At 41.5% G+C, this 19131-nt stretch overlaps 1 protein-coding gene and 1 long non-coding RNA gene across 3 annotated transcripts in view; one reads left to right on the top strand and one right to left on the bottom strand.

The window, feature by feature from the left end:
* LOC135321694 (uncharacterized) overlaps nt 1-19131 on the top strand; it is a 205728-nt gene that overhangs the window by 57397 nt on the left and 129200 nt on the right. The gene's annotated exons all lie outside the window — the stretch shown is intronic.
* COL28A1 (collagen type XXVIII alpha 1 chain) overlaps nt 1-19131 on the bottom strand; it is a 152347-nt gene that overhangs the window by 23398 nt on the left and 109818 nt on the right. Inside the window, exons 27-29 of the mRNA XM_064487550.1 lie at nt 5931-5999; nt 5292-5372; nt 5167-5202 (exon numbers count right to left, since the gene is read on the bottom strand). Coding sequence (XP_064343620.1) covers nt 5167-5202; nt 5292-5372; nt 5931-5999 — 186 coding nt within the window. The remainder of the gene's footprint in view (nt 1-5166; nt 5203-5291; nt 5373-5930; nt 6000-19131) is intronic.

The raw sequence follows: 19131 nt of genomic DNA, 5'->3' as shown, positions 1-19131 counted from the left end.
TTGACATTGGGCTATTTGACTCAATCCTCCCACTGCCGGAAATAAAATACATAGCACACAGGCTAAAAGTTGCTATGCTTTATCATAATTGAATTGTGTTTGAGCTGTGAAACGTGATAGCTCAGACTTGGAGTTCGAGTCACAGCTCCAGCATTTACCAGCTGTGTGACTTTGGGCATTAAGTGACCTAACAGTGTCTGTGTCTCAGGGCTGTGCTGGGATTAAACAAGGTAACACACATACAGCTCTCAGCACACCGTCTGGCTCCACAAAGTATGTACCACCTGTAGTCGGCTCTCTGTATCCATGGGTGGGGGAACCAGTGACATTGTGCCATTTTATATAACGGACTTGAGCATCCACGGATTTTGGTATATTCTGGGGTTCGGGGTGAAGGTGGAGTCCTAGAACCAGTCCCTTGCAGATACCGAGGATGACAATGGCGTAGGAAGTGCATGCTTTCAGTTACAAGATTTAACCCACGTCAGCTGACCAACTAAGACAGGCACCAGGGTCGAAAGAGAATTCATTCTATGCTGTATTCCCTGCTTTTTTTCTGTATCAATCCCCAAATTTGCAAGTCTCCTCCCCAGTTTCCTGATACTCTCACTTAGGCTCTTCCATGAAATGGCCTTGGGTTCCTGAATGTTCCATCTCCATCCATGGCCTGAGATGAACTGGGTACTAGGAATCAATCTGCCAACCCCTTGCCCTGAGTGACACGTTTACAAATGACTGGAATGAGACTAGAGAGGTCAGGGGTCTACATCTGCCAAAGACATGAAGCTGACAGGGATGATGATTAACTTAATAGATGAAAGAAACAGAAGCCCAGAAAATCTCAACAGGAAAGAGCAGTGGACCTGATCTAAGAAGATAAAATTTAAGAGTTACAAAAGTAATGTTTTAAAGGAAAAAATTTATAGTGACAGAACTGGGTGAAGGTGACATAGCTTGTAATATGGCTTAACAAAAGCATGTATGAAGAATACTCAGGGCATTTTAATTTTTTTTACTGTAAATTGAGTAGAAGCCAACGATGTCAAGTGGCTTCATAGTAAGAACTCTCAGTACGATTTTTAAAAAATTACATGACATGAAGGAGTCAACAGTTGTTCTTTTTTTCAGGCTTTGTCATGCTTTTCCACATTTAGAGAGGCATTAATAAATCTGAAACTAGAATGTGTCTAGAAAGGAAAATGTATGGGTTAATATATTTGTATTGTGTATCTAGGACAAGGGAATGTTATGTTTTTAATATATTTATGTTTAATTTTTTACCCATGGAGAAAATACTATACCCTAAATTTTATGATTATAGTTTTATACTTAACAATTAACACTTAATTAATTCATCATAATTAATTTCCCATATTATTAAGTATTCTGAAAAACTTGATTACTGAAGACAAATGCATGGCCATTTTCAGGCTCATGATGCATTTGCCTAACCATCCTTCAGAAAAGTAGCAACTGACACTTCTAACAGCAGTATACAAGAAAACCTGTTCTGTTTTAGAGACACAGTACTGTTATTATTATTATATAATCTTTGCCATTTGATAAAACCAAATATCTCCTTGTTTTAAATTACACTTATTCGATTATTTTGAGGGTAAATTTTATTTTATATGTCTGTTTGCAAGTTTTATTCTCTTGGGCACAGTCTTTGTATGTCCTTTGTCCATGTTTGTCTTTTATTGACTTGTAGGAGCAATTTATGTATCAAGGTTGCAATGTAATTCTTTTCACTGTGCTTTTATGGGATAACAAGGTCTAAGATGCTTTGAGTAGTCATATATCAATATTTTCCATGTATTCTTTGCTTTTAAGTCACTGGAATAGTTTTACTCTTTCCACTAAAATTACTGAATGACTGCGTTGGCTACTCAGTGCCAGCGATGAAGGCATCAAATTTATATCCCTCAAAGGGCTCATACTTAAATGAGTCTAGTAAGAATGAGACAAAGAAACAAATACTTTTATAAGCACTGTGCTGTTGGATCAGAAACAAGGAACCATGCCCACAGGGGTGGGAGAGTAGGGGTGGGAGAGTAGGGGTGAGGCTGTGGTCCTAGGAAGTAGGTAGACTTTGACCAGGGTGGGGTGGGGTGGGGAGAGGTGGAGGAAGAGGCTCCCAAGCAGAGGACGGAACTCACAAAGCACAGTGCGGTCCAGCACTTGAGTAAACTTATGACTCGGTATGTGACGAAGAATGACAGGAAATGCGGAGGGCAGATGAACTCTAGAAACCTCTGTGTTGTGGTCATGTTGAAGACTGTGGACTTATCCTGAGCAGTGAGAAGTCATGTGGTCTGTAGCAGAGAAGAAATCTGACGCCATTTTTATGCAAGAAAGGTGACTGTGGCAGCCAAGAGAGGGGTTTGAGGTGCCTAAGCAGTTCAGGCAAAAATAATAATACCACCACCAGAAAGCAGTGGTGGAAGCGATGGATGGGAAGGACTGGCTGGAGGGACATTTCAGAAGGAGACGGAGGGGGTTCGGGAGTAACTGGAAGAAAGAGCGAGGGAAAGAAGGCGTGTGGGAGAAGGGAAGTGATAAAGGTGCTGCTCTTTGAGATGGGAGGGATGGAATGGGGGCAGGCTGGGACTGATGAGGAAGACTGGGTTCAGCTTGGGCCCAGCTGAGTCTGATGCACCTGAGGGGCATCCAGAGGGCGATGTCCGGTGGGCAGTAGGAAGTAAAGTTTGGTGCTCAGGAGAGTGGTCCTAGCGGAGGCAGATTTAAGAAATACCAGTGTACAGTTGGCTGCTGAAACACAGATGGCAGTTGAGATTGTGTGAAGCCAGGCTTCTCTGTCTTTTTTAACCAGTGTGACCCCTTCCCACCCCCTTTTGTCAAGCATATTCTCTTCTGTATTTATAATATAAAAATATTTCTCCATTCTCCATTCAAATTGACAGTGATATTAAATAGCCTTTGAAACTGTACCTCCCCCCTCCAGCCTTTAATGACCGCCCCTCCCCTTGAGTTTGAAGGTGGGGAAGAGAAGACTGTGGGCAGATGCTGGGAAAGGCTAACATTTAAGGGACAGGTGGAGAAACAGTCTTTCTGAAGAAGTCTAGTATGAATGATTCAAAATTTGAACTCCATCAGTGGTATTTGCCTCTTAAAAGAGGAGTCTGTGAGTCTGAAATGAGTCTGCAACAGATAGTGTTTGGGAATATATTTGATCAGGGAGAGAATGGGGGTAGGGGGAGGAAAGAGGCCATACCAGGAGAGCATTCCTGGTGTCCTGTCATGGCATCAGACAAGCCAACTCCAGCAATAAGGGCTCTCTGCTATTTGCTAGGGTGGTGACATAGGGCAAATTGCTCAAGCTTTCTGCATGACTTGGCACTTCTTCATCTGAAGCGGAGATGCTGCTACCAACCTCATGGACTGTCGTGTGGATTGATGTGGATCTTGCACAAGAGAGGGCTGTGGCCTATAGCCTGTCCCCTTCTCCTTGCACCCCCACCCCCATCCCCACCAGTCCTGCACTGCATGGGGCCTTGGTCAGCATTTATGTGGTGAACCCAGTCCTGGTTTCCAAGCTCTGTCAAAATCCCCCAGAACAGCTGCCCCTTGGCCACCTTATGTGTACAGGCCAGTGCTGTCAGCTCTCCAAACTTAGGGCCATTTGGGGAGACAATCTGAGGTCCTGTGTACCCAAGTACAGTACAGAGTGGGGCGTGTGCTCAGGGTGGTCATTCCCCTTGGCCCCGAGGACTCCTCACCTGGAGGAAGGGGTGCAGCTGGAGAAGGACCAGAGGTCCAGACTGGGGGCCATGCTTTATATGGGCCGCCCAGGCACCTGCAGTACTGGGTAAGGGTGGTACTGATGCAAAGGAGCCTAACACTGCATCTGCCACATATTAGATTCTCATTTCATGCTGACCTTGGTTTTCTAAATGCTAGAAAAAGGGAAGTGTGAAGGAAAGGAGACTTTGCATTAAAGCATACGTTATTTCGTCTGCTCTGGACCCACAGATCAATTCTATCACAACATATATCAAACTATAGGTGAACATCCTTTGCTTGTCATTCTCTCCATTAGGCTGTGAGCTCCTTGAGTCCAGAGACATAGTCTCTTCTTCTCAACCATTCCCCCAGCACCTATCTCAGACCCTGACCTAATAAATGTGCCCAGTAAATGCCGGTGAAATGAATGAATACATGGATGAAGGAAAACCAGTTCCCCTCCTCACGTTGGAACAAGAGGGAGGGTATAAACCTATGAGGAACGTTCCTCCAGGCATTTTACATACACTCTCCTCTGCTGCTTTTGGGGAGAAATTGTCACACACATAGTTGCTTCATCCACCACCGGCATCTGGGAAGGTCTGACATGTGGCAGGGGAACCGCAAAGAGAAAAAGGCAGATGGGCCATAAAGACCATGTGGAGTTCTGTTCTCACAGGCCCAGCCCTCACCTTCACCACCTCAGCTCCCACCCCTGCATTTTCCTAGCTCTGTACATAGCATCAACATCCCCAGACTGTGACCCACCAAAGAGTCCAAAAGGGGAAAAGGGAGAAGGTCCCTAGTTCTCCTTAATTCCCGGAGATGAAATGCCTCAAAATCAAAAAGGAAGAATTAGATTTTCTATAGAAATTCTAGCACTTCCCCATCCAGTGGGACTTTCGAGAGTTGGCTTTTTGTTTGCCGTGTTGCAGAGAGAATAGGGAAGAGTCTGTACATCTTCACCAGTATTTGTTGAGTAAGTGAATACATGAAAATACACAATCCCAACTTTGTGATTGCTATTCTCTGCAGAGAACTTCCCAAAGGAAAGAGTTCAGGAAAAAAAGAGCCCCCCACTCTGAAATGTGAAGGATCATGGAAAATAAAAAATCACTTGTTCATCTGGCTTCTTTTAAACAGCTCACTTCCTTGTTAACATTTCTACCAAGGGCCAGAGGCAGCAGTTAGTTACATCTCTGCCACGAGTCAGGGTAAGGGCTGCTGGGAGTTCTGTGCCCCCTCATGTTCAGATTCAAGCACTTCATGCATCTTAGTCAGCTCTGGGCTTGCAGCAGCACCATCAGTTACATGGCAACTGGAATTCTGTGTCAGAAGACATCATCCTTCTAAAGCTAAAACATGAACGCAATAATTTTGTAAACACAACCCCCTCAGTTACCCTCTAGGATTGGTACTCACTGTAAGTCCTAGGTCTCCTTTTGGTCCTGGTAACCCCTACTTAGTGGAAGAAGAGTAGCAGTCAGTGTAGGTTGGAACCAGCTAATGTATGCAGTTACAGTCAGACTTTAAAAATCACTTCTTGCCTGTTTTCCTTCAGATCCGGGATCTCCAATTTCCCCTTTATCTCCTTTCTTTCCCACGTCGCCCCGTTCTCCATGCTCTCCCTACATAAAAAAATGAAAAGTTAAGTGTAGAATGTGAATATTAAAGCCACTTAAGAAAAACTCTATAATTTGATTTATTTGCAGCTGGCATCTCTTGAAGACCTGTGGTTCTTGTTGATATAAATATACTCTATGAAAAAAAAATGAGAGGCATTTTATTTACAGCCCCCCCCCCCCATTACCATACTCTAATTCATGATGAACTAGAGATCTCAAGGTGAGGAGACCATGAGATACCATCAGATCAGTTCACTGCCTTTAGGAACTTCAGCTATTATACAATTTAATGCCTGAGTTATCTAGAATCTTCTACATGGTATAATGATTTATTCCTTATCACCTGGCTTTTGAGACTGAAGAAAATGAGATTTCATAGAGTAAGCATGTTTGTAGCTAGGAAAAGAAATGCATAAGGATTCACTTTCAAATGGATGTTTTCCTCTGAGAGTTATAAGGAGAAGAGTGACAAGTGCACGAGAGCTCTTCCAGAGTTGTAGTTAAGCTATTGAGATCCTAAGCCTAGGCGTCTCTCTCTCTCTGAGGTCCTGAAATACTTACCTTCTGACCAGGGAGGCCATGGCCTGTCGTGCCCTTTGGCCCCGGGAAGCCTTGAGGTCCTTGCTCCCCCTACATACAGCATGAGACAGGGATGTTCTTGTTAGTTTCCCAAGATAACTCAGAATATACTTTGGGTTGGATATACGCTTGCAGTTTCAAAACTGCATTTTAGCATTATCTAAGTTTAGGAGGGGAGGGTAATCCATGTATGTCAGATGGGCTCAGTGCTTTGCTAGTAAAAATTTAGCTAGTAAAAACTTTACCTAGGGTAGAAGTGAGGGAGCTGGTTTACAACATTTGTCTGTTCCTGTGGTGTAAACACTCCCACCTTTGCCAATTTCAAACCCTGACTATAACATCAACAAGTTCTCAAGTAACAGACACCTGTTATTTTCATTGTGATACTAATGGTGATTTTTATAATCATCTTTACATTTGTCTGTATTTTTATTGAAGTAATACTGACTTACAATGTTGTGTTACTTTCAGGTGTATAGCAAAGTGATTCAGTTATACATAAATGTATACATACACACACACACACACACACACATATATACTTTTTCAGTTTATTTTCCATTATAGGTTACTACAAGAATATAGTTCCCTGTGCTACACAGTACATTTTTCAATATTCTGATATTTTGAAAGCATGTATTATCTTAATAATGGAGGACAAGAAGATTTACCTGCATCTCTCCCCAGTTAATGCCAAGGAGTATTTGTAGAATTCACCGTATACTGTTAGTTCCATCCCTGATAATTTGTAGCAACATGAATCTGTTAAACTAATTTAATACTTCCTTAATTTGGAAAATAAAAATGTTTGCCTTTTAGGACGTGTTTTAACTTTGCCCATCATATCTTAACATTATCTGCTGCTCTGGCACCTCCATCCTCAAAAACCACACAGTTTAAAAGGTTTTCATGGTGTTGAACATGGAACAGGAATAATCACTAACAAGTATACAAAGTCACGGCACTGATGCTGCTTGGATCCTGCAGTAATCCCTGCTTAACTCCAGCTCATTGTTAGCAATGAGCCTGTGGCAAGGCTTTGAAGGACCATGGGCTCCCGGGATTGATTTGTCTACCTTTAGCTTCTTTCTCAAAGGTCCCTGACCATGCCCACTAGAGGCACCGGTATGCTTAATAAAAACCTCAGACCAACTAGATGAGAATCAAGGATGGGAGTAGGGGTGGCACATTCATTTGCCACAGGCTTGCGAAGGCTCAAGAGCCCTTACCCTAGAAGGCAGGATGGGCTTTGGAAGATCACTCCTGGAAAGGGCTGCAGAGGATTGCTTGTAACTTTGGATATCAGCATTCCTGAGATCCCTTTCCTAGCTCACTGGCTTTCAAGCTTTTAAGAAATAGAATCCTTTCTTTTAAAAAGTGTTGCAGTGAAGTATTTCTGACACACAAAAATTTTTTAGAAAAAGATACTCACCTATATAGCACCATATTAAAAAGTGAAATAGTGCAGATACCAGTGAAACCCCAATCCAGTGCCCTTCCCAGAAGGAAGGAGGAAACCTCCCTCTGAAATTGATATGCTTCACTCATATCTATGTTTTTTGTGCTTTAACTACCTGTGTATATATTCTAAAGCCATGCACAATGTTGTTTTTAATATTTAAACTTCAAGTAAGTGATACATTTATGCATCCAATTTGTATTCTAGTCCAACTTGTATTTTAGATCTCAACATTATCTAATTGAAATTAACCTGCGTTCCTATGTGTACTTCTAGGTTGTTAATTTTCTCTTCTCTACAGTATTCCATTAAATACCTGGGCTACAATTTATCCATTATCGTAATGATGGACATTTAGGTTGTTGCTGATATTTCCCTATTGCAAATAATGCTTTAATGAATACTCTTTTTATTTCTTTGCACACTTGCATACATCTCTAGGAGGAAACTCTTTCATTGAAACAAATCTTAAACAGAGGAGTACAAACTAAAGTGAATACAAGTGTGGATTCTCTTGTTGGTAAATAAAGTGGTCAGTTCTCACATCCATCCCTTGCAGTCTGACTTGGCTGAACTCTGAGGTTCTTACGATCTCATCATGTTGTATTTCTAAATGGATGGCAAATATGGGGTTATAGTTTTGCATCCTCATTCCAACTCCAGGGGACTCATGACAAGTTCCTTACTATGGTCAAATTGCAGAGAACTCATTCACTGAATGTCTTTTTCACCCGGTTAACCCTTGAGCCAAGCAATAGCATGGAGAGCTCACAGTGAGTAACTATGTAGTGTTGTGCACCGATGTCTCACACCTCTCCAAGGAGACTCACCCCCAAAGAAGCAGTGACCCCTCTCTTGGTGGCTCAGTTAGTTAGAGGAGACAGGCAAGGATCATTGGTCTTCTTTGTTCAGTTTACAGTCAAGAGAGAAAAGTCACCAGGAAATCTGGTGGTGTCGGGATCCCCAGCAACTTGGATAGGGATCAGTGCCAGTTAAATAAGCTCCCAAACATGAAACCAACACTGAGATTCCAAGCTGGAGATTCAAGCAGGAGACAGGGAGGTGTGGGAGCCCATGATTGGGTTAACAAATTGTAACAGACCCCAGCCGCTTGTCTCCTTAAAGAAGAGCAAATGTGCTTAGTAACTGCCTTGCTTGCATAGTTGAGGTTTTAGATAGCACTCTGCTCCTTGCAAAGCAATGACCCAGGCCCTTGGCTATAAACTCTGGGCGTGCCTGCTGTTAGACAGTCATCTATCTCCAAAGCAAGGAACTGGCTGGACTGGTGGTCTGTTTTAACATATCTATAAGAATGTATCTTGCTCCCCTCTTCCCATGACTTCCCTAAAGGTACACTGTACGCCCCCAAAGGAAAGAGTCTTGGGCTGGAATGGTAAACAAGTTATAAAAATCTGCAGACTCAGAGGTGAGAAGGCTGGTTAGCCAATGACAGATAAGATCCCCAGAGGGGGGCAACTAAGACAGGAACAGCCACCTGAGTTCAAGAAAAATGTTAAGCAGCTGCTTCTCATACTTTCCACCCTGATAAGCTGTAAGGCTTGCTGATGTCAACATGAACATAATTTACCAAAACATAAAGGTCTTCTGACCTTGAGCCAAACTCTACAATCTCGAGCCCACCTTGTCTTTCCCTAAATTCCTACATTCCATCACACAACTGTCAGTGATTTCTCCTTTGACTGTACACAATAAATATGGGAGCATTTGAGAGGTTCGTGGAGTTGGCTCCCAACTCCCTCTCGCTCTCTTGACTTTTTCCACAGAGTCTTGAGTAATTCATTCCGTCTTGGTGGGACTTCTGCTGGCCAGAACCCACAACTGGTGATGAACCCACAGGGAGGAGGAAAATCTGTTCTGTTTCTAAAGGTTGTGCACTGCCAACCCAGGTGTGCTGAAGAGGACTAGGCATATCTGGAGTATCTGGATAACACAGACCAACCTCATTACACTTACTGGAAAATGCTCTCCTGAGAGTGAGTCTGCAGCCTCACCTTGAATGTGAAGGATAGAAGGGCCTGCCTACATACAGACTAGGTGGCCAGCCGAGCGAGTGAGGTGAGGGAGAGCAGGAAGATTGCTGCCTCAGAGCCTGCCATTCTCTGTTCTCATTAGAAATAAAATAAAAAACAAAAATAAGAAAGGTATTCTCTGGGGAAGAGAGGGTATAGTTCAAAGTGGTAGAGCACATGTTTAGCATGCCTGAGGTCCTGGGTTCAATCCCCAGTACCTGTTCTAAAAAACAAAACAAAAAAAAAAAACCATAAATAAATAAACTGAATTACCTGCCCCCTTAAATTTTTTTTAAAAAATTAAGTTACTATAAAATATTTTTTAAAAAAGAGAAGTATCCTCTGATGAAAAAGGTATCAGTAAATGGCACTTAGGCATAACTTAGTTTTCTCAGGGGAATGAGGACATCTTCAACCAACCAGGTGCCTGGTTGAAAGGTGGTTCTGAGTTGTCAAGGAGATGCTTGAGAGCATTGGTACCTGAGGTGAGGGGGTGGTGTCAGGAGGGTTCCTGGTCAGGTGTCAGGGAGATGAAAGGTTCATGGGAGAACACTGAAAGGAAATTTGCAGGTGGCTTTGTTCCAAACCCAAGGACAGATAGTATGAAAAACAAAGGAGCTGGTACTATGGTGTGATGGTGAATTATTGCTAGGGATTATATATATTTAGAAAAAGTGGGTCCAGCAAGAACTTGATACTTTCTGACAATTATTCAGAATAATAGTTTATTTCACAACCTTTCAGATTCCCATAGCAGCTCATCTAGAAGGTGTCTAATAAATGTTTATGACTAACTAGCTGCTTTTAAGAAATGACATAATTTCCTTTCTGAAAGCTGCTGCGGCTTCATTGCCGTGCCCGGAGGGAAAAGCCTCAGTCAGAGCAGCTAGTCCTCATGTTAGAATCAGTTCCGCATTCAGGAATTTATTTTGCATTACTTCATAATACAGACATTTTACATATGATTGTTAACACTGTACCTATTCCAGGCAGCTGGGTTTCCCTATAATAAAGACTTTTTTTTTTTCTTTTTAATCACCAGTTTTCCCTTCAAAATACTTGAAGACTTCCTATAACTTTCAGAATAGACTATCTGGCTAAAAGCCTTTAGCAAATAAGTCCATGCGTAAGCTTGGCTATGGTGAATGTTATCCAATCAGGTTTTTTCCCTTACGAGTCTCAGGGAAATGACAGGCAATGATTTCAGCATGGGTCAGAAGCAGCTGCAAGAAAGATCTCATCTGTCTGAAGGTATAATTAAGTCCAAATTTCAAACCCAGCTTTTTAACCACTATATCTCAGTCTTAGATCTTTCCTGCAAAAGATGTGATCATTTTAATTTTTCAGATGTTTGCTTATTCTCTGAGAGTATCAGTGATAATTTTCTGATGTTTATAATTTTACTGTGTTATGTAAGAGAATGTGCTTCTCTGCATAGAATATACTGAAGTATTTAGGGGTAAAGGGATATCATATCTGCAACTCACTTTCAAGTGTTTCAGAAAAATAATGTGTGGGTCTACCCGTCCACATACACAGAGTTTGATAAAGGAAATGTAATGCTAACATTTTAGGATATCTGAGTAAAGGGTGTATGGGAGTTAATTCTCTGTACTATCTTTGCAGCATTTTTGTCTAATTCTGAAATTATTTCAAAATCAAAGTTTAAATTAGTATATAAAACAAATGAAGAATGCCCTGAATGGTTGCAAAAAGAGATCTGTCTATGCTATAAGCCCTGAAGGTACTTTACTCACCCAAAGTCTGGCTGAAAGAACACTGGAGAGACTTAAAGCAAAGCCAGAACTGTAGATTTCTTCCTCCAGAGACGACTTCTGCTGTTTGAATTCAAGCAGCCTGCACTGTTATCAGAGACCTGTTTCCCCAGGATTTACTTTCATGCCAACTCAGTTCAACCTTTTAAACCAGCGGTAGTATTGTCCCATTTGGACACAGCCAATATACAAGCCCGATCTTTGTTCTCTCCCACTGTACTGTGACTTGACCTGCGTAGGGATGATAAAAATGCCTATAGAGAAAGTGGGACACCAGAGCTGCAAGGAATAAAGGGAGCCCTCAGCTAACATTTTCCCTTTCTATTCAAGTTAATGCCTCCCAAGTATCCTCTGTCATCTCACAGGTAATAACGGAGATAATTACTTAGAACATAGAGATGCTTATTTCACATTTACAAGGGAGGACTCAGGAGTCTACTGTTGGGGTAAATGGTTTTAATTGTTCTAGGATTTTAGCCCTTGCTCATTGCCTCAGACTGAAACCGAACTCTGACACCAGAATGAGATTTTGGCCCAGCCCCAGGCTCACTTCAGTGAAAACATTTTGCCATTTAATTTTTTTATCTTTATGTCCTTTTCATTTTACTGTTTTTTTTAACATTTTTTATTGATTTATAATCATTTTACAATGTGTCAAATTCCAGTGTTCAGCACAATTTTTCAGTCATTCATGGACATATACACACTCATTGTCACATTTTTTTCTCTGTGGGTTATCATAACATTTTGTGTATATTTCCCTGTGCTATACAGTGTAGTCTATTCTACAATTTTGAAATCCCAGTCTATCCCTTCCCACCCTCCACCCCCCTGGTAACCACAAGTCTGTATTCTCTGTCTGTGAGTCTATTTCTGTCCTTTATTTACGCTTTGTTTTTGTTTGTTTTTGTTTTTGTTTTTTAGATTCCACATATGAGCGATCTCATATGGTATTTTTCTTTCTCTTTCTGGCTTACTTCACTTAGAATGACATTCTCCAGGAGCATCCATGTTGCTGCAAATGGTATTATGTTGTCGGTTTTTATGACTTAGTAGTATTCCATTGTATAAATATACCACCTCTTCTTTATCCAGTCACCTGTTGATGGACATTTAGGCTGTTTCCATGTTTTGGCTATTGTAAATAGTGCTGCTATGAACATTGGGGTGCAGGTGTCATCCTGAAGTAGATTTCCTTCTGGATACAAGCCCAGGAGTGGGATTCCTGGGTCATATGGTAAGTCGATTCCTAGTCTTTTGAGGAATCTCCACACTGTTTTCCATAGTGGCTGCACCAAACTGCATTCCCACCAGCAGTGTAGGAGGGTTCCCCTTTCTCCACAGCCTCTCCAGCATTTATCATTTGTGGATTTTTGAATGACGGCCATTCTGACTGGTGTGAGGTGATACCTCATTGTAGTTTTGATTTGCATTTCTCTGATAATTAGTGATATTGAGCATTTTTTCATGTGCTTTTTGATCATTTGTATGTCTTCCTTGGAGAATTGCTTGTTTAGGTCTTCTGCCCATTTTTGGATTGGGTTGTTTATTTTTTTCTTATTGAGTCGTATGAGCTGCTTATATATTCTGGAGATCAAGCCTTTGTCGGTTTCACTTGCAAAAATTTTCTCCCATTCTGTAGGTTTTCTTCTTGTTTTACTTCTGGTTTCCTTTGCTGTGCAGAAGCTTGTAAGTTTCATTAGGTCCCATTTGTTTATTCTTGCTTTTATTTCTTCTAGGAGAAAATTTTTGAGATGTATGTCAGATAATGTTTTGCCTATGTTTTCCTCTAGGAGGTTTATTGTATCTTGTCTTATGTTTAAGTCTTTAATCCATTTTGAGTTGATTTTTGTATATGGTGTAAGGGAGTGTTCTAGCTTCATTGTTTTACATGCTGCTGTCCAGTTTTCCCAACACCATTTGCTGAAGAGACTGTCTTTATTCCATTGTATATTCTTGCCTCCTTTGTCGAAGATGAGTTGACCAAAAGTTTGTGGGTTCGTTTCTGGGCTCTCTATTCTGTTCCATTGGTCTATATGTCTGTTTTGGTACCAATACCATGCTTTCTTGATGACTGTAGCTCTATAGTATTGTCTGAAGTCTGGGAGAGTTATTCCTCCAGCCTCTTTCTTTCTCTTCAGTAATGCTTTGGCAATTCTAGGCCTTTGATTGTTCCATATAAATTTTATTTTGATTTGTTCTAGTTCTGCGAAATATGTCCTGGGTAATTGGATAGGGATTGCATTAAATCTGTAGATTGCCTTGAGCAGTGTGACCATTTTAACAATATTGATTCTTCCAATCCAAGAGCATGGAATATCTTTCCATTTTTTAAAGTCTTCTTTAATTTCCTTCATCAGTGGTTTATAGTTTTCTGTGTATAATTCTTTCACCTCCTTGGTTAGATTTATTCCCAGATATTTTATTACTTTGGGTGCTATTTTAAAGGGGATTGTTTCTTTACTTTCTTCTTCTGTTGATTTATCGTTAGTGTAAAGAAATGCAACTGATTTTTGAACGTTAATTTTGTAACCTGCTACCTTGCTGAATTCTTCAATCAGCTCTAGTAGCTTTTGTGTGGACCTTTTAGGGTTTTCTATATATAGTAACATGTCATCAGCATATAATGACACTTTTACCTCTTCTTTTCCAGTTTGGATCCCTTTTATTTCTTTCTCTTGCCTGACTGCTGTGGCTAGGACTTTCAGGACTATGTTGAATAGGAGTGGTGATAGTGGGCATCCTTGTCTTGTCCCAGATTTTAGTGGGAAGCTTTTGAGTTTTTCACCGTTGAGTACTATGCTGGCTGTAGGTTTGTCATATATAGCTTTTATTATGTTGAGATATGTTCCCTCTATACCCACTTTGGCGAGAGTTTTTATCATAAATGGGTGTTGAATTTTATCAAATGCTTTTTCTGCATCGATTGAGATGATCATGTGGTTTTTGTCCTTTCTCTTGTTGATGTGATGTATTACATTGATTGATTTGCCTTCATTTTACTGTTGAGCTGCTTTCTTCCTCCTTAGTTTCTACTTCTTGCTAAAGGGTAAAGGGCTGAAGTCACTTATTACAAAGGTTATCCCATCCCCAGTATTTCCAGCTCAATCAGAATCTTGGGTTTCTCCTTTGTCAAGATTTGCAGTCCTGTCTGAGAAGTTGCAGAGGCCTGGTTACATATTGAAAAGAAAGGAAACCTCTGGCTAACCCTCAGTCAGAGGTCAACTGGAATATTTTAGGTGGAGAGCACTTGCTGTAGAAGCTATGAGAACAGGAAGCATTTTACTTTTCTATGGAATTTTCTTTGCTTCCTATTATAAGTCTAAAGCCATCCCCACCATTTTGTAGTGGCCCCAAAAGCATCCCAGAATAAATCAACTGGTCATTCTTCCCTTCACTTCCCCTCTTCACCTTTCCTCCTTTCTGATGGCGATTAGAGTATTATTAATTAGGAACCAGGGGAATTGTCGGTTTTGAAAGTGGTGAGTAAAAGCTTACTCAGCCGGCCTTCTGCCAGCTTACAGAAAGAAGCCAGTATTGCATTATGATGTTGACTTAGTGGGTACACAGTACAGTTAGCAAGATGTGGTGACCTGCCTGAACAGTCATCTAGTATTCAGCCTGGGATCCAGGAACCACTGGATTGAAAGGGATTATTTTCTTACGCTTCGCGGTCGCCGCTAGTTCTCTTGAGAAGGAAAATGGTACACAGGGAGCACATATAGATAGAAGGCATGTATCCAGAGGTCCCTAGAACACCCCAGGGTCTAGCATTTTTGTATTTCTCGCCTTCTCCCTGAAGTTCTCATCATAACAGTCTGTTGTAACTAGCAGCTGCCATTCATTGTATGCCGATGTGTGAAGGACTGAGTTAGGTGATAGCAGAGATAGACACATTCTTATTTAATTTCTGGAATAATCCTGGGAGCAAGTATATAAATGATAAAACAGAGGCTTTGCAGTTTCTTCCATGTCACCTCAGATTGTATCTGATTTCACAGCAATGTTTTGCACAGTAATTCTCTCCCCAAATGCAAAGGTGACAGTTCCTCCAAACAAAGGCTCTGCTGATTTTTCTTTCCTCCAGTTCTGTCTTGGCAGGGGGTAGAAACCAGGCCGGTTCCCGTCTTTAGCCTGAAAATCAAGAGCTTCCTGTTGCTTAAAATTCTTTCCTCTGTGGAGTTGAATTCCTCCAACTTAATGTGCCATTTTGACATGTTAACATTCTCTAATGGGACTAAGACAGCATAATGCTCATTCAGTAAAGCAGCCCATTTGGTTATAGAATCAATGAGCTAGTTACTTGTTATCAGGGGAGCCTTTGGCTGAAGTGTAGCCTGGCTTACCTGGTACCCGGCCAAGGAACAGTCCTAATGGGCTTCATGGAATAATATGGCTCCGTTCTATTTGATTTTCATTCAAATGGGGATCTAGATCTATTGTGTCTGGTGTGAGGCAGGGAAATAGTTTACTTTTTATAGATCCAGGGGCTGATTTTGGTTCTGTTTTTAAAAACAGTTTAAAACCCTCACCATTTCTTTCTTTCCTCATTCCGTGGCCCTCAATGCAGAGTCTTTTTCAATAACCCAAGAAATGTAAGCCATGTTTAGCAAGGGTTTTCAACCCACTCCCATGGAAATCTCCATGAGCTGGACCAAGATGCTGCTCACATTAATACTGATGGCTATATTCATTTCCTATTGTTGCTATAATGAATTACCACAAATTTAGTGTCTTAAACAACATAAATTTGTTCTCTTACAGTTCCAGAAGTTAGAAGTCCAAAATCAGTTTACTGGGCTAAAGTTGAGGTGTTGACAGGGCTGGTTTCTCCTGGAGGCTCTGAAGGGAGCAGCTGTTGCCCTGACTTTTTCAGCTTCTAATGGTCACCTGTATTCTTTAGCTTGTGGCCTGTTCCTCCATCTTCCTCCACTTCATCATCTCTGAGTCCATCATCACATCACCTTATCCATGATCTATACTCTCTCTGCTTCTCTCTTATAAGGAACACTCATGATTACATGTAGGACCCACCCAGATAATCTTCCCATCTCAAATGCCTAACTTAATCACATCTGCAAAGTTCCTTCTGCCATATAAGGTAATATTCACAAATTCTAAGGATTAGGACATGAATATTTTTAGGGGCCATTATCCAGCCTACCACGGTGGCTTTTTCCATATTCATGCAAAAAGAAAGATAATAATTATATTTTCTGTAATTTATCTTAATATATTTCAGTTTAAAAACAGTGTCATGAATATATGTATGTGCAAGTTAATTTATACTCTAGGGGTGCTCAGTTAACACCTGAAATACTGTCATCAGTAGTCCACACTTCAAAGACAGGTGACTCAACTACTGCTGTCTGAATGTACTCCAGAGGAATGATAGAAACAATTTATCCCTGGGGAAATGAGGGATGTTCAAGACATGTGGTAGCAGGAACTTTCCCCTTGCATAAATAGGGGATACATAAATATTTGCATAAACCAAATATTTCCCATAGAGCACCTTACATTCTTGAACTCATTCAGAACAGGTGCCTCCTCCCCTTATCCCAAAATGAAAAATCTCCTTACCCGATCTGACTAATAGATTAATTGGTCCCATCACAAGAATATGGCTGTATTTGCCTCAGAGTGATAATTGTAGGCAAAGTTCTTGTCACAGTGCTTAAAAAGACAGAGACCTGGCCTTTTGGACCCAGTTTTCCATACATGTTTTTATACCCACTTATTAATAAGTAGCCACACATAGGGTAGAATTCTGTCTGAAACTTGCTTTAATTGAAGTGTGGCACCTAATAGCAAGGTTGTCTAGAGAACTCCTACTCAGTGCTAATCTTCAGAGGTGACAGGCAGCCATCCAAAAAAATGACACATTGAGGGAGGAAGGTATAGCTCAGTGGTAGAGTATGTGCTGAGCATGCACGAGGTCTTGGGTTCAATCTCCAGTACCTCCATTAAAAAAGCAATAAATAAATAAGCCTGATTACTGCCCTCTAAAATACCTAAAATAAATAAATAAACAAACTTAAAAAAAAAAAAAAAGAGCGACAAATTGTAAATGTCCAAATTGGCCTAGCTCAGCTCATAACAGTCAGAGTCCAATGTGCTGTTTGGCCATATTTTCCCTTGATCATTTTTCTTAAACTTTTAGAAAGTTTAGAAAATCGCTGCTTCCATTTTTCTGTTTACATCTACTAGCAGAGGATAAAGTGATTGAACAAGTGTGCATGAATACTTGCAAATAACCTCAGCAACAGCCAACACCCATCACGGACTATGTGATTGCTTCCTGGACACATGTGCTCACTGTTACGATTTTCTATCGAGTCACAGAATTTAGTGCCATTTTCCAATAATGAAATGGTTCTTAGTATACATGCTAGAATGAAATACATTGCTAGGTCACAGTGCAAAGAGCATCGTGGCTTTGGATTCAGTTGCATAAATTGACTTGTCCTGCCCTCCTGCTTAAACAGCCGTCTGTAAAACCTGCCCGATTTCATGAATATCTGGCCTGGCATTTGAATGTACATGCATTACAAATGATAAATTCAAAATGACAAGGTAGGCTTGATGGCAGTTTGTCTGCTAGAGACGGGGGCCTCTGGATGCTCTCTTTGCTGGCCATCTGCACGGTGCAGCCTCCTGGTTTTCCTGCCAAGTCCCCCATGGTTGGTTGTGACATTGTCAGTTTGGTTTTTAGAACTCCAGTGTCTGATTCAGTGCTCTCTGTGCCCTCCAGGAAGATGTCTGCCTTGGACCCTTACTTCTGTATTATCCTTAGTAACCTTGTCTGCATCCATGGCGTCAGTGGTGATCCTCTGGGGATAATCTCCAGTTCTCCAGTCCCTAGTCTTACCCATCTCTAAGCTCCAGGCATAACTTTCCTCCTGCTTTCTACACCTTTCCTCTTGCTAGCCACTTCAGAACCAAATCTATCAAACACAGCAACTCTCCTTAGCCACATCTGCCTTTCTTCCTGGCTTCCCCTTTCACTCACCCCTCAGTCTTCCAGACTTGGGATTCTCTTTGTGTTCTGACCTTGTCTGTGCTCCTTAGACACCCGCATCCCATCTGTGGGCACGTCCCAGCCCGCCAAACACATCCACTGAGTCTTCCCTGACCTGCTCTTCCCCCACCAAGAGTAATACCCCGTATCTACTCACACCTGTCTTGTGGCTTGTGTCTCAGAACGGAACAGGTTTGGATGCTCACAGTCTTTTCATCCCACCTAAACTCTCAAAGTGGAGGCACTTCATCTTATTTATCTTTCTCTCCTCTGAGGGAACCTATTTCAGGGCCCTGCCTATCCTACTGAGCTAGAGACAGTGGATGTGGAGGCGGGACATTTTTTTGGTGGAAGTTGCCTAGAGACCATGCATCCTAAACTCCGTCTTATTTAGCCTCACAAACCCCCACCCCCACAGGTACCTCAGTAAATCTCATGATCAGCTCTTAGGGATCAATGTGGAAAAGAGATAAGAAAATAGAGGCACATGGAAAAGGGCCAGCAGAGATCTCCTGATGCAGGTCAGCTGAAGGAGGTATTCATAAGCAGGGCGACTGGCGCTGAGTCCAGGTCGACTTTATTCATAACTCCTGCGGCACTGGCCCCGGAGATAGTTGAACCTAGCAAGTGAGGTTTGCCACAAGTCAGAAAACCACAGTGACTCATTTAAGAAGCATTCTGCTGACTGCACAGGCCACTTCAGCAGGGCCACCAGGGTGCGAGAACTGTGTGGCTACAGCTGCTGCCCCGGCAGCAGGAAACGGGCCTCCTGCTTCGGGGCCTCGTAGCACCATAGTCGATCCCTCTGTGTAACTTTGCTGAGTGAAGGGATTCTATTAAATGTGCATGCTTTTCAAATTTCTTTTTCCCGTACGTCTCTTCATTAATAGATGTGAAT

Source organism: Camelus dromedarius, chromosome 7 (assembly GCF_036321535.1).
Source record: "Camelus dromedarius isolate mCamDro1 chromosome 7, mCamDro1.pat, whole genome shotgun sequence".
Classification (NCBI taxonomy): domain Eukaryota; kingdom Metazoa; phylum Chordata; class Mammalia; order Artiodactyla; family Camelidae; genus Camelus; species Camelus dromedarius.
The sequence above is the reverse complement of the archived record's forward strand: the minus strand, read 5'-3'. Positions and strand labels throughout refer to the sequence as shown.